General features: G+C 36.4%; 1 protein-coding gene across 1 annotated transcript in view; it reads left to right on the top strand.

Annotated features, from left to right (window-relative positions):
• Dcc (DCC netrin 1 receptor) overlaps positions 1–23,811 on the top strand; it is a 1,087,105-nt gene that overhangs the window by 878,563 nt on the left and 184,731 nt on the right. Inside the window, exons 13-14 of the mRNA XM_029546911.1 lie at positions 1,737–1,878; positions 14,250–14,360. Of these exons, the coding sequence (XP_029402771.1) occupies positions 1,737–1,878; positions 14,250–14,360 (253 nt within the window). The remainder of the gene's footprint in view (positions 1–1,736; positions 1,879–14,249; positions 14,361–23,811) is intronic.

The raw sequence follows: 23,811 nt of genomic DNA, 5'->3' as shown, positions 1-23,811 counted from the left end.
TGGTTAGTTCATATTGTTGTTCCACCTACAGGGTTGCAGCCCCCTTCAGCTCCTTGGGTACTTTCTCTAGCTCCTCCATTGGGGGCCCTGTGTTGCAACTTTCCATTTCTTACCTCTCTTAATCCTACAAGTCTTTAATTTCAATGATCAGAATTTTAAGAAATCATCTTCTCTGTTTGATTCTTTATGTTCTATACTGTTGATTTTTAAAATTGTGTACCCAGACACCTCTCATGAAGATACGACTACTGTATCTGTGTGGTTCTTTTACATTTGTTCTGTTAAATACTCCGATCTCCTTTAAGCTAGTTCCAAATTCTTCCACCACTTATACATTAGACTTTTATTGGAAGGTTAAGTAACTTTATTTACCATCTTTCTTTTGTATTCTGTTTTATTTTTCTTTCTCTTATTTGCTGCCTTTCCATTCTCAATTTACCATTTGCATGTTAGAGGTTATGAACTAGATGTCATTGTCTTTTCCTTTCTCTACAATTCACTACAGTCTTTTTCCCCTTCTTAATTTTGAAATATATACTTTCATTTATATTTTATTTCATTTTATTTCATCTATTCCCATACTTTTCAGGCTTATTTACAATCTCAATCTGCACATGTTCTCATTATCTCCAGGATCAAGCATTTTCTCCTGGACTTTTTGGTGTACAATTATATTTTTCAGGTCTCTTTTGTGAGTGTTATTACTGTTTCTCTCTGGACACTTTATTATGCACTTCTGCCTTCATTTTGTCTCAGAGTGTCTCACAGACTCTGATGCTATCTGGTCATATCAAATTACCATTATATATAAAAAAAATGAAATTCTAAAACAAACTTGCAAAGGGCAAACGCTGGCTCTAGGTAGGACTTGTTAAGTTATGGATTCACTGTTGGGGATTCAGGCTGGGGGTCTTTTTGTCTGGTTCAAAGTTCTTAATTTTCTGTCACAAAGAGTTATTTGATATTGCCCCTAGCTAACTTAAGTTCCCCTGTGTACTGGATGAGAGAAGAAAATATGGACGCCTCACATCTCTGACCTGATAACCCCTTCCATGTCCCTGCTCACTGGTGTGCCTCTTATCTGAATCCTTGGCTTTGTGTTCAATCACTCTGAGCACTGAGCTCCCCGCTATTCCAGGCAGTGAGGGTTAGTGGACTAGCTTGCTAGATGTAAGAAGCTACAGTTTAAATCCTATTCAGCCTTTCCAAGTCACCTCTCTTTCCAGCCTCAGTACCATGCTTGATGTATAGGAAGCAAAAGGACCCAGAATTGGGTGATTTTTAAATGGAAATTAACTTGGTTTTCATTAATGTATTATATATATATATATATATATATTCTTAGGTTTGGTGTTCTCCTTAAGACAAAAGCTAAGTCTAAGAACTTAAAAACTCCCCAACCTGTTGGTGTCACTCATCTGAAACCTCCTGGCTATGATAACTGATATTTCAGTGGCTTTTATTATTTAGAATCCGTTATTATCATATTAATGGTGGTTAGAAGGGAGACATGATATTGCACATAATCAGTCAAATAATTTGTATGCATCGGTACTAAACTAAAGCACTATGTTTTTGTCAGACTGTAGGAAAGGATTTCACTTGGAGGCCATGCCTTATAATTCTCACTTCTCTTTTTGATTCGCACTTGTGCTTGGGTTACTTCTCTGACCCTGCGCAGTTGTCTTCCTCTCTTCCATGTCTTCATTTACATTTATTTTATTTTTATTTTACAGAGTATCAAAGTAAGCTGGCTCCCTCCTCCATCGGGAACACAAAATGGATTTATTACTGGCTATAAAATTCGACACAGAAAGACTACCCGCAGGGGCGAGATGGAAACACTGGAACCAAATAACCTCTGGTACCTCTTCACAGGTCAGTGTTCCCACAGTGCAGTCTGGCAAGTTTTTGATGAATTAAATGCTTTAGGAATAAAATATACTCTCACTTCAAAGGAACATCGACTTTTTTCCCTGGCAGCTGACATTTATTGGCCTGAACAAGAATAACCTTTATATTTTTAACTTTATATGCCCTGTAATGCTTTCACTATCCATTTCCCTCTGTATCATCATCTCAAGAAGTGTATCCTCGAACTTTTACCTATGTCACTTCTCAGAATCGCTGACTCAGAAAACTCTTACTGCCTAATAATTTTAACATTTTAGTTAACAACTTTTAAAAGGCTTCTAAAGAAATGGCTCCATATGTTCCTCTCGGTGGTCCCCCTTCTCACAACAAATGTCAAGATATAGTGGAAATTAACAAGAAGAGGGAGAATGGTGTGCTTTCTATAAATGCATTAGCCTGCTTTCATAGAAATACTAGTGGAATTCATAGGAGGTTAGTAGTCACTAATTAATATTCATTAATATTCACAAAACTGGATCCAACTTTCAGAAGTACAATTTTCTGATTTGGTAACATGAAAAAACAATTTTTTTCTTATAGTTTTGCAACCTTAGTGTATGTTCGTCTAAGTTCCTAGAGGGACGACTAAGAGAAGTCTTTTAAGCTTCTCTCAGTCAAGATTTATGCTCAAGGGGACAAGAACAAGTGAACTTGGGAAGTGAGAAAGGGTCAGGGCGATATTTTCCTTTCATAAAATAGTGACGCATTATTGATTTGGGTGGCCATGACTTAAGAATGAATGCAAAGCTTGGAATACTTCATGGCGTGACTCTGCGAGGTTATACAAAATAACGTGCAAGAGGGTGCAAAGCCACCCTTGTCTGTCACTGGGCAAGTGGCTGACACTGTTGTATAGCTCAAGGCAAGTCCCTGCAAACCAGAGCTTTTGGTGTGTGCTAATAGGAACTGTCTCCTTTTTCATCACCACTTTATACTTTGGTGGTAGCAAGGCTTAGAGTTTTATCAGTCTAGAGCTTGTTTGAGACATGTCTATGGCCTTGAGAACAAAGCATCGTGTGATGGTTCACTACAGTGATTCAGAGTAGATGCTGAGCAAACTAGAGATGGCACTTGTATTCATTAGTTTTCTCAGTGCTGTGACAAAGCGCTTGATAGAAACAACTTAAGTGTTCTTTGGGATTGTTTTTGAAGAGTGTAGTGTATCCTATCATGACAGCATGGTGCATGAGGGTGAGGCTCACATGTGTCTGCAATCAGAAGAACATAATTACTCGATGCTAGTAATCTACTAGTATTCTGATTTTCTTATCTGGGGATCTAGACCTTGTAAAGGAATCAGTCACATTCATGGTGGGGCTGCCTTCCTGCCTGGCCATTCATTCAAAGCCATCCCCAGAGGTTTGCCTTCTGAATGATTCCAATGCCAGTCAAGCTAACACTCAAAGAAGATTAATTATCCAAAGTCAACTCCTGGCTCAGTAAGTTAAGTGTTTGGTATGCAAGTACAATAATCCTAGATTGGACCAGCAGCCTTCATATAAAAAAACATCAAGTTGGGTGTGCTAGCATAACAACTCTAACCCCAGCACTAGGACATGTAGGAAAAATAGAGTTAAGCAAATCTCTGAAGCTCAGTAGCTAGCCAGGAGAGTGAATAAGTTCTAGTTTACATGAGAGATACATTCTAAAAAATAAAATAAAAAGGAGGCAAAAAGAAAATTAAAGACCAATAGAGAAAGATACCTGATGTAAACCTCTGGTCTAAACATACGCAAATACGCCATGTACACATGTATGGGCACATCTATGTACAAATACCCTGATAAACACACCCAATGTCCATTACTTGTCATGGTGACTTCTAAATACATAATTTTAAAACTATGATGTTTCATTCTGGATCTCCAAAATCCTATAAACTTCATATAATAGGAAATAAATTTAGTTCCTTTGTAAATATCCTCAAAATGTTTATGATACTAACATTGTTCAACATCTCTTCTAAGACACAAAGCAATCTTATCCATGAGCTTATCCATATAAATCATATTTGACAAACTATTATCATGGAGTTTAAACTGCATACCATATACCGTCTTTGCTCAATTTTTTGTATATTAAGTATTTTATCCCGTAGAATATTGTGTCCAGTTAAATAACGAGTCAAGTAATATTTTTCCTCTGTCCCATTTACTCTAAAAAAATATATATATCAGTGATGCAGTGAGGTCCCTTGTCTCTCTCTCTCTCTCTCTCTCTCTCTCTCTCTCTCTCTCTCTTTATCTGTCTGTCTGTCTGTCTGTCTGTGTCTCAGTTTCTCTGTCTGTCTCTTGCTGTAGAAGTTATGCATGGTTCTTCCTCCCAACACCATGCTCTCAGAAATAAGACTCAGACTCAAAATATAATTATAAATGTCTTGGCCACATAGCTAGGCTTTATCTTATTAGAACATAACTTAAATTTATCCCACTTACTTTAATCTACATTCTTCCATGTGGCTGATTACCTGTGCTCATGGACTATGTGTCTGTCTTTTCACATTTCCCTAGGCAAAGCTCTTACCTGGCACCATCTCAGAATTTTTCTCCTCCTGGATGTTCAACTTTCTAGTCTACCGTTTCCTGAAGGCCATAGGGTTTTTATGCATCTATACAACACATGGCATATTCTCTCTTTTTCTTTTTCTGAGTGTGTGTGTATGTGTGTGTGTTTTAGTAGTAACATGTTTCTTATTGGCCACTGGAATTTTTAAACACATAATATGGAAAAACGAAATTATCAGTTGTGTTTTAAGGAAACATGAGTAAGTCTTCAATAAATTGCATTCATCCTTTAATGAATATAAATATACTTCTATATAATTATAAAGGAGACAAGTGGCGGGGAGGAGGTTTGGGATATAAAATAGTCAGAGGGTGGACCTGGAGGGGAATACAATCTGGAGTAAAAAATAAAAATAAAAATAAAGAAAGAATAAGTATTTCTATTATAAGAAGGAATTTGTGGCACATAGTAATAAAAGATCAACTTCAAGCAAGATCAAGCAGAGAAAGGTAACCACGAAATTCTTAAGCTCCATGGCCAGCATGTAGAACTGCTAGAGAAATCATTAGTCTCCATCAATCTTGGGTAGCCCCACACATCTAATTCCTCTACAAGCTGCAAGCATAGGTACTCCTTCTTTGCCTGTTCTATTCCTTGCCTCAGTTTTCCACACCATTAATGTCTCTGGCATAAACAACATCCCAGCTTTGGTTTTTCCTTCCACAGCTTAATACAATGGAATTGTACTCATAGCCCAAGATTTCCCCCACAGAATCTATCTCTGCCTGCCACAGGTTGTCTCAGTAACTTTCTAGGACCTTGATTCTAACCTCTATGATACACTTATTCTCTCATTTTGCATACCTGGAAAACCAGCAGTACATAGAGTACTGCCTGCTACTAGCTACAGATCTATTCTGAATGCCATCTGTCACAGCTATCTTGGTAGCTGTGTACTGTGGCAACTGAACTCCCTGCAGTGGATGTTTTGATCAAGGAAACCCTTTAGCACAATAGCCAATTCATGCTCTCTTTTCTATTGAACTTGCAATTTTACAACTTGGAACCCCTGATGAGTTGCCTTCAGGACACCTTTATTGTTTTCCAAGTACATAATAGCAGGTTTCTCTCTGGTGGCATCAGTCTCATTAGCAATTACAGCTTCCATTTCCAACCAGGTTTGACTGCAACTTTAAATTTGTGCATAAAATTTTACTCATGAAAATACACTTGTTTATATTCCCACTGTCTCTGCTTATGTCTGTGTGTCTGTCTGCTTGTCTCTGTCTCTGTCTCTTTCTGTGTCTCTCTATCCCTTTCTGTGTCTCCCTCTCTGTCTGTCTGTCTGCCTCTGTCTGTCTCTCACCAAGACACAGCATAGAGTTTGTACTCTCTTGACATAACTATTTATTCTATTACCTTTAAATTTGGCCTCATTATTTATTCAGGAAATGGGAAGAAAGCAACCAGATTTGGGGTATAACATAATATGAACGGCATCTAGTCGTGTTCTCAGTAGTCTTTGTTTACCTCAGAAACCTCACAAGCATAGACTTCAGCTTCTCTACTGGCAGAACAGTCCTACTGGAGAATATGTTATTTGCACACTCTTTCCAGAATTGCTTGGCTTATAATATTCAAAGGCTCTCTGCTCTTCAGCTCTGAGTTCTATGTTGCCCCACAAACCAATTCCAGGTGCCCATATGACAGTGATTAGTTTTATCACATCGTCTGCAAACAAATAGGGACCATTTTCTGTATCAGTTACTTTTCTCAATGCTGTGTTGTAATACTTGACAAAAAGTAATGTAAGGAAATAAAAACTTATTCCAGCTCACGTTTTTAAAGAAGATCCTATCACGAATGGGAAATGATGGTAGCAGAAACATGAGGTAATGGTTGCAGTGTGTTAACATTCAGCAAACCAAGAGACAGATGGATGCTAGTGTTGTTCTTTCAGTCTGAGACTCCAACCAATAGGAGGGCACCACCTGTATCCAGCATGGCTCTTTGCACCACAGTTAATCTTTTCTGAAAGTGCTGCAAAGATATTCTCAGAAGAAGAACTCCTTTATCATTCTAAGGCAAGTCAAGCTGACAATGGTAAGACATTGCAACAGTGCAGCATGTGATTGTGCAATTAGAGGTAAACTAAAACATATTTTGTAGTAAGTAGAATTATTGATTTTCTATTTAAATCTACCCATGTCTAGTGAATAAGCTATCATGGCTAAAGGGGAGATTAACCACTTATATTTCCTCTAGATCAGTTATGCAGCAAATGTTATTTAAAATCATAGTACACATACACACACACACACACACACACACACACACACACACACACACACACATGAGTTTGTCTTTTCCTTAGCCAGTAATCTTCGATTTCCGAATAACATAGTTTGTTCCCATGGAAATATTGTCTGTACAATTGTATCATAATTGTTAGAATGTTTCCAAATTTGATTATGGAATATAATACTGGCTATTTTAAAAACTAGACAAAATTCTAGGTGGGTATTTTAGAATTTAAAAGCCAGATATAACATCCAACACACTATTTACAAAGATTTTAAAAAGTCAAGCTTATGATTTATTTTCCTCAACCATGAAGAAATAACATGAACAATAAAAATAACTGATGTTAAAGAAAGAAAACTGCATGGTTCTGGTACAGTGACAGACAAGTAGATAAATGGAATAGAATTGAAGATCCAGAAATGAATCCACACACCTATTGTCACTTGATTTTTGATAAGGGGGCTAAAACCATCCAGTGGAAAAAAGACAGCATTTTCAACAAATGGTGCTAGCACAACTGGTGGCTATCATGTAGAAGAATAAGAATCGATTCTTTCTTATCTCCTTGTACAAAGCTCAAGTCTAAGTGGATCAAAGACCTCCACATAAAACCAGAGACACTGAAATTGATAGANGAGAAAGTGGGGAAAAGCCTCGAAGATATGGGCACAGGGAAAAAATTNCTCAACAGAACACCAATGGCTTGTGCTGTAAAATCAAGAATTGACAAATGGGACCTNATAAAATTGCAAAGCTTCTGTAAGGCAAAAGACATTGTCAACAAGACAAAAAGGCCACCAACAGATTGGGAAAGGATTTTTACCAATCCTAAATCTGATAGTGGACTAATATCCAATATATACAAAGAGCTCAAGAAGCTGGACTTCAGAAATTCAGAAAATCCCATTTAAAAATGGTGTACAGAGCTAAATAAAGAATTCTCAACTGAGGAATGCTGAATGGCTGAGAAACACCTGAAAAAATGTTCAACATCCTTAGTCATCAGGGAAATGCAAATCAAAACAACCCTGAGATTCCATCTCACACCAGTCAGAATGGCTAAGATTAAAAATTCAGGTGAGAGCAGATGCTGGCGAGGTTGTGGAGAAATAGGAACACTCCTCCATTGCTGGTGGGATTGCAAACTTGTACGACCACTCTGGAAATCAGTCTGGCAGTTCCTCAGAAAATTGGACATAGTACTACCGGAGGACCCAACAATACCTCTTCTGGGCATATACCCAGAAGATCTTCCAACTGGTAATAAGGACACATGCTCCACTATGTTCATAGCAGCTTTATTTATAATAGCCAGAAGCTGGAAAGAACCCAGATGTCCCTCAATAGAGGAATGGATACAGAAACTGTGGTACATTTACACAATGGAGTACTACTCGGCTATTAAAAGCAATGAATTTATGAAATTCTTGGGCAAATGGATGTATCTGGAGGATATCATCCTTAGTAAGGTAACCCAATCACAAAAAAGTCACTAGATATGCACTCACTGATAAGCGGATATTAGCCCAGAAACTTAGAATACCCAAGATACATTATGCAAAACACAAGAAAACCAAGAAGTATGACCATTGTGTGGATACTTCATTCCTCCTTAGAATAAGGAACAAAATACTCATGAAAGGATATACAAAATTTAGAGCTAAGATGAAAGGATGGACTATCCAGAGACTACCCCATCCAGGAATCCATCCCATCATCAGCCACCAAACCTAGATACTCATGCACATGCCAGCAAGATTCTGCTGAAGGGACCCTGATATTGCAACCTCTTGTGAGGCTATGCCAGTGTTGGGAAAACACTGAAGTGGATGCTCACAGCCAGCTATTGGATGGAACACAGGGTCCCCAATGGAGGAGCTAGAGAAAGTACCCAAGGAGCTGAAGTGGGCTGCAACCCTGTAGGTAGAACAACAATATGAACTAACCAGTACCCCCTGAGCTTGTGTCTCTAGCTGCATATGTAGCAGAAGATGGCCTAATNGGCCATCACTGGGAAGAGAGGCCCCTTGGTCTTGCAAACTTTATATGACCCAGCACAAGGGAAGGCCTGGGCCAAGTAGTGGGAGTGGGTGGGTAGGGGTGCAGGGGCGGGGGGCAGGGTTATAGGGACCTTTCGGATAGCATTTGAAATGTAAATAAAGAAAATATTAAGAAAAAAAGATAGAAAGACCTATATGCTTGATAGAGCTTATGGATCATAATATGATAATGTGGTTACTTTGAGAACAATCACAGTTTTGAAAAATCTTACTGAAGATATTTTAGTATGTCTAAGATTTAATATTAGACACAAAGAGGCATGAAGACATTTCATTTCACCTTTTTATAGAATACAGAGGGTTGGGTCTGTGATAATTTCTTGTCAATAGATTTTTTTTGACACATAAAAAATTAAAAATGTTAAATAAACTCTGTTTATAAGATAATAGATAGGCATAGACCAGAGACACTAAAACTGGAATTCAATTTTAAACACTCTAAAATGCCAATATACATGATAAAATGTTCAATCTTGTTTGCAGATGGAAAAACAGATATTAAATTAGTGATTACTTTCTTTCATTGTAGTAACAATGATAAAGGAAAGTAACAGTATATTCAGGAAACACATGAGTAACAGGAACATCCATTCTCTGCATAACACCATAGAATGCCATGGAAAACCCGGTGTTTATGTGTTATATGCACATGCACATAAGCACATATATGTTGTGAGTTCAATTTTTTCCCACAGAGGTAAAATACAGACCCAGTTTTCCAAATTTTAGGACTATTCTAATATATATTTCTGTTCTTACAATACTTTTAATCAAAAAATTATTTACCTTAGAGTATTACTTTCCTAGTAAATATTTTTTTAAATTATAAATAACTTTAGCTAATAGATTTAAAAAATCAGTCCTATCTTATTTATTGAAAGTTATGTGGAATAAAAAAGTAATAAGTCACACATTAAAGATTTACACATAATTTAGTTGTATCATGCTTTCTTAAATCCAGAATGATTTCATTCTGTCTAAAGGATGTGTCTGCAAGTGTGGTTGAATGTTGACATTCATGCTATGTAAAAATTTGGGGAAGACACCATTCAGGACATTGCAATCTGTGTTATTTTTCCCTCTAGCAAAATCATTTTAAATTGTACCCTCCAATAACATGTACTCAAAGATAAATAATTCATCTCTACATTTTTATTTCCCTGAATTGGGTAGGGTAATAAGTGCATCTAATCAGCATGGAGTAGCCCCTCACTACTCCAGTTTACTACCCCACTACCAAATGAAAGGACAGGATATGAATTAAATAACTTATTATTCAGAATGGTTTATAACTATTTGCCTCTTTAAAGGTTTGAAAGAATCTGAATTTAAAAATGTAGCTTTTATTCCCACCGTTACATCTCCATGGCAAAAATAAGTAAAATACTTTGGGGAATTTAAACGTAATACAAGCAAGAAGATTTGTAACTGCATCTGCTGTTAACCTCAAAAATGTCATGAACCCTTCTCTTGTGGCTTGAACAGAAGTAATAAAGACAATCAGCAAAGCCTATTTGAAAGAGCTTTTGCCTTTCTCTTCCATATCCCATGGCTCATACTCAGGAACGTCTGTTACTTTTCTTGACAATTTGACCATGTTTTCAAAAGCATCAATGAGCCACCAAGTACTGTACACTTAAAGATTTACTATGGTTTAGGCTTTCCCCCCATAACATGTCTAGGATCTGGTATTCTTATATTTAGTAAGTAGAGTCATTGATTTTCAATATAAATCCACAGTGTTGTAAAAAGTGCAGGATTTGACCCCATGTTTTGAATGCCTGGAACATATACAGATGCATTGATTTGGATGTGAGAGAACAGGAAATGCTTTAATGCTTTCATTTTGTATGGTATAATTGAAGGGTAGAAATGCATTTTTTATTTACAAAGCTGTATTTGCTAGACAGGTGTTTTTGTTGTGTTCTATTTTTTTTACTATGATAATGGGACATCTGCAATTACAAAGTAATTCATAGTTCTAACAAGGACGTCAAATTGTAGGCATCAGTCTTGTGGGAACCCATATAAACTAAATTTGAAAGTGATGTTTTTAATTTTTGAGTGATTTTCTGGAAAGGTTTGTTTGACAATGGATTTAAGAGAGTTCTCATATTTCATGGCCAATATAAACTATAGGTAATGATAAACATGCATCGGTATTTTATGGGTTGGAAACTGGGAACAGCATAGCAATTTTCTAACAAAGATAGCATGAGAGAAATCATGCTGCTTGAATAAGATATACCACCTTTCACCATATGGTGTATAAAATTAGAAATCAAAAAGAGAAATTATAGTGGTTAATGGCTCCAAGTTTGAAGAGTAACAGTACTCAGGAATTCTCTGTTTTAATGATAGAATTTTTTGACTCACAATAGATATACAATACTTACTTCAGAATGGTTTTGATTCTTAAAAGCCTTTGGACTCATACACAGACTCATAGACATACAGAGGACTGCGCTGAGCTTCACCATGCTACCAAACATTGTGGAACTTACATGATGCAGGATACCCAAACCCTTTCTTTTTTGTTTTCTGTTTTTGTTTTGTTTTTAGTTTTTTGTTATTGTTGTTGTTTTTTTTTTTAACAGCGCTACATTTCACCAAGAATGGTCTGAGATAATTATAATGAAACCTGGATCTCTGAAGCAGAACTTGACATCCAAGTGTAGCAATTCTGTTTCAGAGAAATCCAAGGTCTGATCTTAAGATCTCTCCTGGTGTGATTGTTTAAATAATTTTCATAACTTAAGACTACATATCGAATGAAACACCATCCATAAGATCTGTGTCTGGAAACATTTGATTAGTGCTCCAAATCAGCGGAGATCACAGTCCACCCAGTTGGCACAGAAGGTTCGTGTTCACAGATGGCCTTGGAGAGCAGTTGTTGCATAGCAGATTGATACCATTGCTTGCTTATGCATTGTGGGCAAAAGTGTGGTTAAAATTCTCCATAACATGGTGAATTTCAACTCAGTCTCAGAAAAGACCTCCACCAACACCATTACTTTCCATGATTGGGTAAACATGGCTTCCTGGAACTCTCTCCTTATTGATCCTAAAATTTCTTAGGAAACCTTTGTGATACATCTTCTTAAAAATCAACAGTAGTGCTTATGAGTGAGTAGCAAAATGAAATAATTATAAGTTTTCTTGAGGGATGACAAAATTCTCATGTTTCCGAAGGTCTTATAATACCCATGATGGTGTTGAATGTTCTATTTTAATCTAATATTTCATTTGCATTGATTATTGTTGTGCTCATTCAGTGTTAGTGGATTTGTCAAGGGGTGATTATATAAAAATCATCAATGTGCCAAGCACTGTAGTATAGTTTATGGGTAGACAGTTAACACATCAATGTTAGCAATGACAAGTCACCAATAGCAATTTCAGGTACAGTGCTTATCCAATTTGTAAAAGTAGGAGCTTCTCTAGAAAACAATATCTCTACCAAATGTTTGTGTGGATTAATTTAGCAAATAGATTTCACCATATGTGTAACTTTCTTGTAAGCTTTGATATATCAGTTCTTAAATATCATGTGATTGACACTATCCCCTGAGGAGGAATTCAGAAACTATCTTGCTCATCTTTTGGCTAATATATACAATTATCAAATAATATAAGCATCATCTCTCAGTAATCTATTTTACTTAATATTTCATATGAAATAGTGGTACTGTTTTATAATATCGAAGAGAAAAAATAGAAAACAAATCAGGCAACATTGTAATATCTATAAGAGATTTTCAACTAATTGAGTTCTAAAAACTAGGCAATTTACATTGAGTTCTCATTGTCTTAATAATGACACATTTTTTTTAAAGTATTGATAAATAGGAACTGTAGAAAATACTGAGTTTCACTATGACATTTTTTATGTGTGTAGAATATATTTTATGCATCTCTACTATTATAATGGTATTGTACTAACTGGGTGCTTAATAAATGGGACTAGGTGATTCTGAAGACTGACTCTGAAGGCTGGCAGCATGGCACCAGTATATGGTGAGAGTTATCCCATGCAGGAATATGAAAATGCAAGCAAATTTACAAAAAATGAAAATTGGGCCAAATTCATCATTCATATCAGAAACTCATTCTTGAAGTGACTAATCCTATTGCCACAAGAACATTAATTCATGGACGATGACAAATGTTTCATGATTTAATTTCATCTTTAAGTCTCTTCTAATTGTAAAAAAAAAGACAATTAAAAATAAACATGAGTTTTTAGGGAAGCAGTTAAAACAGAACAACAGAAATTATTTGTTTAGCAACAACTTGTCTAGTTATTAAAATGCCTTTGAGACCTGGAGAAAAGAATAGATTTTTACATCAAAACCTTAAACCCTTTAAATGATCATCTGTGGATCCACTCTAATTGTTATTTCCATTATTTCTAAAATAATATTCTATGCCAGTACTGTGGCTGGAATATAATATAATATAATATAATGCCCCCAAATAGTTATTAAGATTGACCACAATTTTCTCTACAGTGGGATATGTAGTAAAATAAACTGGAAGGGTGGCTACAAAATCATAGCCCACAGATTCAACTGACTGTGTCTCATAGGGCATGTGAAGAAAAGCAAGCCTATAGGAATCTGTCTTAGGTTCCTATCATACAGGTTATGGCTGAGTAGCTTGGTGTTCTTGTTCTTGTAGGGATCATAAAAAATGGAATTGGGTGTTTCACTGATATTTGTCTATTATTGTGGTTCTTTTCCTCCTATTGGTTGACCTTGTCCAGCATTGATGTAATGGCATCTGCATGTTCTTATGGTAGTTTGTTATGTTCTGTTTGGTTGATGTGTCTGGGGGGTGGCCTGCTTTTTTTTTTTTTTTTCTGAGGGGAGTAATATGGTGGGAAGTGGATGTGGGAGAGAGTGAAGGTAGGGAGAGAACCTGGGGAGAGGAAAGGGAGGTGAAGCTCTGGTTGGGACACAATATATGAGAGAAGAATTTTAAAAAATGAAAGTGTTTTTATTTTCAACTAAAATTCACTTGTTCTGGTTTCTTCTTTCATGCCCTCCTGTAAACATAACTACTGACCTTGAATGAATGATGGAGCATAAATTTTTAAGTTGACTGTTTGTGATTTATAGGCAGGGCTCCTCAGAACAGTGAGGAAAATGACTCTTGCTATTTTTGATTATTTCTTCATCATTCATATTTTATATTCTGCATTTACCCTGAGGCTCTTTTCAATGATACATTTTTATAAACTGAAAAAATGCACAAAAATTTAGAATTTATGAGATATAATTTCAGTTCCTGCTATGCTATTTCTCCTCTTGTAATCAAAATAACAATACTTATCAAAACAATCACAATATTTAAATCAAAACAATTATAGTCATAATTTCCTAAAGCTTTGAAAACCCATCTGGAAATGCTTACTGTTTGGTAATTTTTTTTCTGGTGGAATTTTTTTTTTTTTTTTTGTAGGATTGGAGAAAGGCAGTCAGTACAGTTTCCAAGTGTCGGCCATGACTGTCAATGGTACTGGACCACCTTCCAACTGGTACACAGCTGAGACCCCAGAGAATGACTTAGATGGTAAGACCTCAGTTTTCGAGTTCTTAGTAACCTCAGTTTCATTGGTTCTCTAAGAAATTTTATGAACTTCATTTATAAAAGATATTTGTTTTACCTCTATCTTCAGATACACAACTATACAAAATACCATTCCAGAACACTGCACAGTAATGCCTAAAAATAATCTTGTGGCCATGACGGTACATTCATGATGGTTCTCATAATAAGTTGCATTTTTGCATAATTTGGATATTTTACTTGTCTCTACTAGCATTTATATTTGACATGGTTTGATGTGTGATTATAAGTTAAGATATTAAGTTTTATATAAAATTTGTGTAACAATAAATTAAGTACAAGCAGGAATCATAAAAAAAAAATCACCATGTGAGAAATTGTTCTTGATGTAAAAGTACAATGGCTGAATAAAAAACTTAAGAAAACTGAGTAAAAGGAATGAGAAATAAAGCTCGAGTCACAAAATACAGAGATGCCACATATAATGTAGATTAAAATAAAAAGTAAATAAGTAATGAAAATAGGAGCGAAGGCAAAGAAAATCTGTATACTTAAGGCTCGCATTCAAAACTAAGACCAGGCAAAATTGAATTGAAATTAAACTCCAGCTATGTGTTGAAAATTTTATCAAACAATAATGAGCCATGAAAAACTGTCAGTTCATAACTTTGGACATAGAATTACCTGAGAAAAAATAAAGTATAAAAATGATGTACCTCTTTTCTTTCCTCCTCTTTTTTCCTTCCCTCGGAGAATAAAAATATTCTTATTCTACTTTTGCCAATAAACTCAAATATTTTCTCTTAGGTACTTGAACTCTTTTCTACTCTCTTTCCTATCTTTCCCACCTTTTCTTTCTAACATAGGCCATTGTTCTGCTTATTCAGATTTGATCTAATTAAAACAATTGTGGTGTTATAAAAAATGTGCAGATGATTTTTTCCACAATGGTGATAATCGCAGCAATGTTGTATGCTATACCTACTATATAGTTTCCTTTTCTGTATACTTACATTGACCTTGGCAAGCTAACTCATGAGGAGAATGAGTCTGAGGCTAGCATACTCGACAAATGGAGACCAGCAAGAACCTGCTTAAAGGAGACTGGGCCTGTTCTCTCTTATAGTTCTAAGCTCTTATGGAAAAGTTAGCATGAGAGAAGGTGCAGAAGAGCTGGCAACATTGCAACAGCAATTAGGCAGCAGAACACAAGCAGGATGAAGTCTCAGGATCTACCACTGTGATTCAATTTCTCCTACATGGCTGTAAGAAATAAAACTACTACAGTCTCTCCAAAGAGCTGAGAATCAAACACACGCACATCTACACATGCACATGCGCATGCGCACATACACACACACACTGACACATATACAAAAAGTGCTTCTACACACATACACACAAACACACACACACAAACACACACACACACACACAAACACACACACACACACACACACACACAGCATCTGGGTGCCATTTCAACTACAGACCAAAATATCCATTGAAAGACTCGTTTACAACAACATGTTCCATAATAAACCTGGTACGCTGCTCTGAGGAACAAATACTGTAGAAGAAAGACATATTACTTTTTTTCTTCTTGTTCAAAGTGTAACAGAGACCTAAAAGGCTACAATTGTAGATAACCATTAGGAAAGAGTAAATCAGGTTGAATTTTATAGTATCCCAAAGTCAACGCTTATAGATGTGTAAATGAGGAATGAGGGTTTTCCACTAGAACTGAGACTCAAGGCTTTTCATCTTGATGACTGAGTATGAATACTTCTTTGGCAGGATAACTCAGGAAGAGAGTTAGAGGCTAGCATAGTCGACAGATGGAGACCATTTAGCAAAAGCATCACCAGCAAAAAATAAAACTGGTACTGAAAGACTAATGATAATTTTCTATAACGTGGGTATTAGTAATTGAGTATAAGGGGCAGAGAGTGAACAAAGGCAGGGTTTACTAGAGCATAAACAACATTGCAGCACCGAATTTAAACAAAAATTAAGACTGAGACATTTATTAAGTTTGTACACAATTTGACAACACTAAATTTTGACCATATTTTGAATGTTTTGAAATGTTAAAATATTAATACTTTTCTTTAAATTATTCTTATTTATACTAAAATCATCATTAATTTGTGAAGGAGTATTACAGTTATAATTGTATTTTTAAAAGATTGCACTGAAGTACTAAAAATGTACTTGCTGAACACTAACATAGATTAGGCCAACACTAGAGGTTTGTGCATAAATAACAGTAATAAACTATTGACTAGTGTATGCAATTGTCACAGAGTCCAATTTCACAGGGTTCATATTTCATTAATAGGTATGGGAAGAGTTTATACATATGATTGTTTTAAAGTAGTTCTTTTTTTCTGGCAAAACAATAAAACCCCTGCTCTCAAAGGAGAGCATTTTATTCAGCTAGACTTGATTAGTGATAAATACATTTAAAAAAAAAAAACAGGGTGAAGAGATGGTAAACCATTAGATTGTATGCAGCATTTACAGAGACTCTATACACCATTACCAACATTACACACAGTCACCTAAAACTACAGCTCCAGAAGCATCTAACACTTCTGCCTTTAATAGCTCATCCATTCAGTTGCACATAGCCACTCACATATAAACAAACACATCATTTAAGTTAATAAAAATAATTTTTAGAAAAGAAAAAGAAAGAATGATAGAGGAAAAACAAAGGACTAGGGGATATCACTTCCTATGGGGATAAAATCTCTCAGATTAGGTAAAATGTAGTCCAGGCTATTAAAAAAAAAAAATGAGGTGCAGCCATGTGCGTATATCAGACAGCAATCTTCTGCCATAAAGGAAATCTTATGTCCTAAAACTGGTGCTCCATTTGCAAAGAAATCAGAGAAATTGGACTTATAATTCTGAGTGTTACCTTCTGTTTTATTTCAAGAATTTTAGGTTACAAGCAGAGTTAATTTTTCTATTTTACATCAGGAAGAGTTTTCAAAATTTTGTGCTGTTCTTTCTGAATCCTCTCATCCATGTTCATGAAGTAAATATTCTTTATTTTAGTTCCAAGAATTATAGCTACCTAAAATTAACTAAATTGATGAGGTCAGCTAGGACCTCTAAGCTTCCACTCAAGGTCCGTTTCTGTGAATCCATGCCCAGTGCCCAGTGCGAAGTCTCCACTGACCCCACAACTGTGGATGTAGGTGGAAATTTATGAGCTGCGGTGATTCAAGGCAAACGACTCTAAGAAGTGAGATCATATCATTTACCCCAACCCAGAGGCCATATCTCTTACTGGAAGGAGTGAAAATAAATGGAGCAGAGGTGCAAGAGGTCCTATAAAATATCCAGAATGGAAAGGCCTCTGCACTTGACTTATATGCTCTTTCCCTGACTGCGAGTGAATCAAATTTCAAGTGGATCCAATGTAGAAAAATCACAGCTTCTTGGATGAAGCACAACCTTTCCTCAATTACATGCCTTCTTTCATACTTGTGCCTTCTCCGTATAATCCACTTCATACCTCAGGCATAGGCATTAATCTGAATGTTGTTCTCATGAGCAGAGCCATATTAAAGGTGTATGGTTATTGAGTTTTCCACATTCTACTTCTAAGTTGGTTTCTCTTCTCCATGCAATATTCCTCCTTACATTTGGCTTATTTCACTTCTCATGCAGGCATTAGGAAATGTAATTAAGAACCTCTAGTGTGTTGAGTCATGAGGAGCACAAACAAGAAATTGGTAAGAAAGGCTCTACTGATGCATAGATAATCTGTGCACTGGCTGGAAACTATTTCATTAAAAGGAGTAGAACCAGAAACGGTATTTTAAGGAGAGGGTGTTTTGACAAGTATGATTAAACAGAAAGGCTCTCAAATATTATTTTAAATCATGCTTTTTTTATATTCCTGCAACCATAACTGGTCCTGAAAAATTTATACTCATTTATGTGAATTGTTACTCTTTTAAAGGATTATTTTTATTTTCTGTGTTTGAGAATTTGCAAACATGCATGATATATATGTGTGTACTACATGCCTGGTCCCTGTGGAGGCCTTCAGAGGGCATCTGGTGCCCTGGAAGTAGAGGATACAGGTGTAATATGGTATTGAGAACCAAAGCAGAGTCCTGTGCAAAATTGCAAAGTTCTTTTAACCACCAAGCTGTTTTTCCATCTCTGTGAAAGAGTACTTTTGTAGTCCTTTACCCTAACAGAGTTCAATTTTTTTTCTTTGTTTTCTTCTATAATTTCATCTTGATTATTACTGAAACAATTCTAGCAAAAAAAGAAAGAAAGAAAGAAAGAAAGAAAGGAAGAAAGAAAGAAAGAAAGAAAGAAAGAAAGAAAGAAAGAAAGAAAGAAAGAAAGAAAGAAAGAAAAGGATGCTGGAAAAACTGGTACTTCTTGATCCAATGATGTTACAAACAGTGATATCAGATTGTTTGAAGCATAATGGAAATGAACAGTGTTTAGAAATTGTAGTTATAAAACAGTAAGGCAAGCTTTAATTTCTCTGTGGGTCAGTGTTTCATTAACTGTAAGAAGTTAGACATACTAGTCTTAAAGGCTTCTCATTTTATTGATCCATGATGATTTTTTGTTAAGACCTAAAAATAAATTAGAGCTGACTTCTTTCTGATTTTCTTTTCATTGCATCATTCAAGTATAAAAGTCTTAATATAAATAATTCTATTAATGAATTGACCAACTTGATAGTCACCACAACAGTATCTAGTATCCACTCAAACATGCCCATCCATACACAATACACCCACTCATATCACACATACATAATTTTATAAACCCTTAAGTAAATTGTACTATATTTAAATGTTTATCTCATTTTCAATAATTAATGTAAATGCTTAAATTGTAAAATCACATGGAAATAACTTCTACCCCAGCTTTCAGAGCTGATGTTGGCAAGCTTTGAGTGGAAATTATTCGAAGGAAGGAGGAAGAGGAGGAGGAGGAGGAGGAGGAGGAGGAGNGAGGAAGAGGAAGAGGAAGTAGAAGAAGAAGAAGAAGAAGAAGAAGAAGAAGAAGAAGAAGAAGAAGAAGAAGAAGAAGAAGAAGAAGAAGAAATTGAAAAGACATTGAATTGCTTTGATCATTTTAAAAAACATGTAAAGTAGAAAATCTGGTTTACATAGTGAAAGGAGTGGAAGAAACCTGGGCCATTAGCACTCTTGGCATATACCTGCCATGTAACCATCTCCACTCCCAAGTCTCCTAGAGACTCCCAAAGAGATGTATCCCTGACCATGGCTCTGAGTCTTAAGTCCCTAAGCAGAGGCATTTTCAGACTGACTTTACAGTCATCCCTTCTTCCTTTCTTGGACTCTGATGTTTTTCTTTCTTTCACTAGTTGGTTTAATCTGTGGAAATGAGCAGTGACGTGGAGAGCTGCTGTAATCCTCATGGGTTGCCCTTTTAATTAGGATGTTTTGTTAAAGTAATTATAAATCCAAATTGCACTGTTCATTCAAGGTTTCCTGGAAATCACATTGCTATTACTAGCAGCTGGGAAGTTCTGAAATATTTATTTTGTGCCTCATATTTTCAGCTTAAGAAATCCAAGAACATTAGAATTCACCAAAGTTCTTATGTGCATGCCTTATGTAAAAAAAAAAAAAAAAATGGGGGATTTTTATTTTTATAAAATTCAGGAGGTAACCTTCAGAAAATTGAGTCTGTAGATTGCCATGCATCATTAATGATGATGTGGTTTATATTAATTGTTCCCCACAAAGTGGAGTTGTCTGGATAGCACAGTAACAACAGTTCAGAGGTCCCTAAAATTATGACAATAATGTAGAAAAATGGGGGAGGTATGTGGGACTTACTCTAACTTCCTGCTCTAAGGAAATAGGTAATTTCCCTCATAATCATCAAGGTAGCCTCACTGGCTATTTATTTCATTGGAGATGTGATCAACCAAGTGCTTTGGAACTAGTATAATATGTGACAATATCTGAGGGTATGGATAGAGAAGGAACATACGTTCAAGCTTAGAAAAAATGAGACTCTGACTATTAAAACTGGGATGTTTACTTAAGAATCATTTATGGGATGGCATGATGGCTCAGTAGTTAAAAGCATTGTCTGCTCTCCTGGTGATCCTGAGTTCAATTCCCAGCAACCACATAATGGCTCAAAACCATCTACACTAGGATCTGACACTCTCTCCTGGCATGCAGGTGTACAGGCAAAGAGCATCTACATATGCATAAAATAAATACATATTTTTAAAAGAAGAATAATTTCATTAAAAATATCCCTTAGAAAAATTACTAAATGGGAAAATGTGATACTTACTAAATTGAAAATATTTGGAGAAAACAAAGAACAATAGAAAAATATATGATCCATGATATGCTGTAAAAAACAAAGAACAGTAGAGAATGTATGAGCTGTAGAAAGCTCATTCCTCAAACGTCTGAGCATTAATCCCCTGAAAACCTGTACCTTTCATGTCAGAAGATGTTTTGTAGGTATGAGTCATTGATACAATCAAATATACACATACCAAATAAGCCTATATATCATAAGGGAAAGTATGCTTCTGATTTATTTTAGCTTGTATTAGCAATCTTATTTAAGTTCAGATTGTATGAAGACAATGAATGTTGAGCATTAAACAAGAAAAAAAGTCAAGGTAAAGGAAAACAGAATATTTATTAATTTTCCCATTTTCTGTGCACTAATACCCGACACGAAGCAACTTAGTGAGCATGAGTGTATCTGGGCTGATGGTTTTATTATTTACAGTACTAAAGAATTGCACATGGGGGGTAGAAGTGTGAAGTATCTGGTGATGTTCTGTCCTTGCCCAGGAAGCAGAGGGTGGTGCATGCTGTGTTCATTGTGGTTCCCTCTTTTCCCACTTTCATGCAGTCTGCGCTCCAGTCCATGAAAACCCCATCACAAGCAAAGGGGTCTGCCATTATTGCAGTGCCCAAATTGTTTCTTAATCCAACCAAGTTGACAGTCAAAATGAAGCATCATAAGTATTTTTATATAAGTGAAAGGATGGGGATCTCAAATGAAATTCCTTAGTCAATATGAGACTATAACAAAGTGCTGAAGATGTAGCTAAGTAGTAAGAATGCTTGTCTCATAGTCACAGAACAAATCGTGCCTTTGAACCTTTGTACTGCATAGAGACAAATGCCTAGAATTCTGGCACTTTGAAAACAGGTGGATTTGATTATACTCAACCCAAGGAGTGGCCTTGTGGGAGGAAGTTGTCACTGTGTAGGCAGGCTTTGAGGGCTCCTAGTGCTAAAGGTCCACTCAGTGCTGAAGAGTCAGTCTCTTCCTGGGTGCCTTCACATGAAGATGTAAAACTCTCAGCTGCTCCTGCACTGCACATGCCTAGATACTGCCATGTTCCTACCTTGATGATATTGGACTGAATCTCTAAACCTGTAAGCAACACTAACTAAATTTTGTCATTTATAAGAGTTGCCTTGGTCATGGTATCTGTTCACAGCAATGGAAACCCTAATGAAGACAGAAGTTGGAACCAGGGACTGGGGTATTACTGTGATAGGCCTGACCATGTTTCCTCCATAGGAGGAATGTAGATTTGGGGACACTGTATTTAGAAAGTGATGGAGTGCCTTAAATGGGGTTTAAGAGGCCACCCTAGTAGGAATATGGAAGACTTTGTTGCTGAGAGTGATTTAAGCTGTGCAGACCTGGCCCAAGAGGTTTCAGTGGAGAAGAATTTCAGAATGTGGCCTACAGATTGTTTTTGTGGTATTTTGGTGAAGGATATGACTGCTTTTTACCCTTGCCTGAAGAGTATGCCTAAGGCTAAAAAAGTAAACTGATTTATATTAATTGTGTTGACAGCAGAAGTCTCAAAAAAAAAAAAAAAAAAAAAGCCCAAGAGAGACTTTGTTGTCTGGCTTAGTCTTATAAAGAATGTTTTAATGAAAAGGAGAAAGCTTGAGAAAAGAAAAATATAAAATGTATGGTTCAAGTAATAGTCATACAGCAACAAGTTAAATGGAGCTGCATCCTATGTTAAAGGAGATAACAGATTAAGGGAGTGGTAACTTTGGATCAAGATCCCATCCAGCTATGTTAAGTCCCGGCATATTCGAACAAGCCTTTAATCCCAAGAGTCAGAAGCAAGAAGATCTCTAAGTCCAAGGTCACATCGTATAGAACAAGTTCTAAATAGAGAAAAGTTTAAATCCAGGTATGGTGGTACACACCTTTGAACTCAGCATTCAGAGTTCAGAGTCATGCAGATCTCTGAGTTCAAGGTCAACCTACAGAGCAAGCTGCAATACAGCTAATCTTACGCAATAAAGGAGACCACTAAAAAACAGAAATATATAACAAGGAGGACATGTTCCAACCCCAGAAAGCAGCAGAACTCACTAGCTTTGGCCATTGGACTCTAGCTTTATAGTCAAGAGGAGAAGGAGACTACTGTGACAATTGATGCTGGTTAACTGGGGGAGGGGGAAAGTGACAAGGAATTTCCAGGGCTGGGGACTGGGAAAGAGGATAACATTTGAAATGTAAATAAAGAAAATATCCAATAAAAAAGAGAGAGAGAGTAAAGGCACTGGGTAAGGAGGAGGAGGAGGAGGAGGAGGAGGAGGAGGAGGATGGGGAGGAGGAAGAGGAGATCAGCATTGCTGAGGTGAGGGCCTCTGGGAAATGTTTTGTTGAAAGAACAAGCTGTGTTCCAGAGATAGACAAAGTTATAGCTTGTGCTCCAATTGTACCTGGTAATGTGTAAGAATCGCTCAGGTGGTATGAAATCATGAGGAGCAGCTGAAACTTGTCACTATGAGAGGCTGTAGATGGCCATTGATGAAGGTGCAGCCTCAGCTGTAGTGGAAGACCCCACCATACTAGATATGACACTATCATGAGATGACCATCCAAGCAAGAGTAGCAGTAGCAGTAAGTGTGGTCAACCAGAGCCTAGAGTCTACAGATGGCAGAACTGTAGAGGTGACCCAGGCCCTTTGTAGGAGCTCAGAAGATCATGTGTGGCTCCCAGACATTGGAACAAGAAGCTGTAAAGTTGAAGTTGCCTTGGATAAACCCAGCGTGTTAGAGATGTCAGAACCATGGGATACCTGCTGAGGAAATCTGCTAACAGGGAGTGGAACCAGCCCCAAAAGTTTGTTGTTGCAAAATTACAGAACTCCCAACAGCAGTCAACAAGGATGAAAGGAGTTGGAAATCTGAAGAGTGCTTTGATACCAGGCATAGAGACATGCAGTTTGCAAGTTGCCCAGCTGGTTTTCTGACTTGCTTTGGTCCAGTATTTTTGGCTTTATACTGGGTTACACTTAAGAGACTACATGAATCCCAGAAGAGATTTTGAATTTGGGACTTTTAACATTATTGAGACTTGTATAAATTAGGGTGACTTTTGTAGTTGTATCAAGTAATTTTTTCATTGTGCTAT

The sequence above is a fragment of the Mus pahari genome, chromosome 15 (assembly GCF_900095145.1).
Source record: "Mus pahari chromosome 15, PAHARI_EIJ_v1.1, whole genome shotgun sequence".
Classification (NCBI taxonomy): Eukaryota; Metazoa; Chordata; class Mammalia; order Rodentia; family Muridae; genus Mus; species Mus pahari.
Note: the sequence above shows the minus strand (reverse complement) of the source record. Positions and strands in the feature narration are given on the sequence as shown.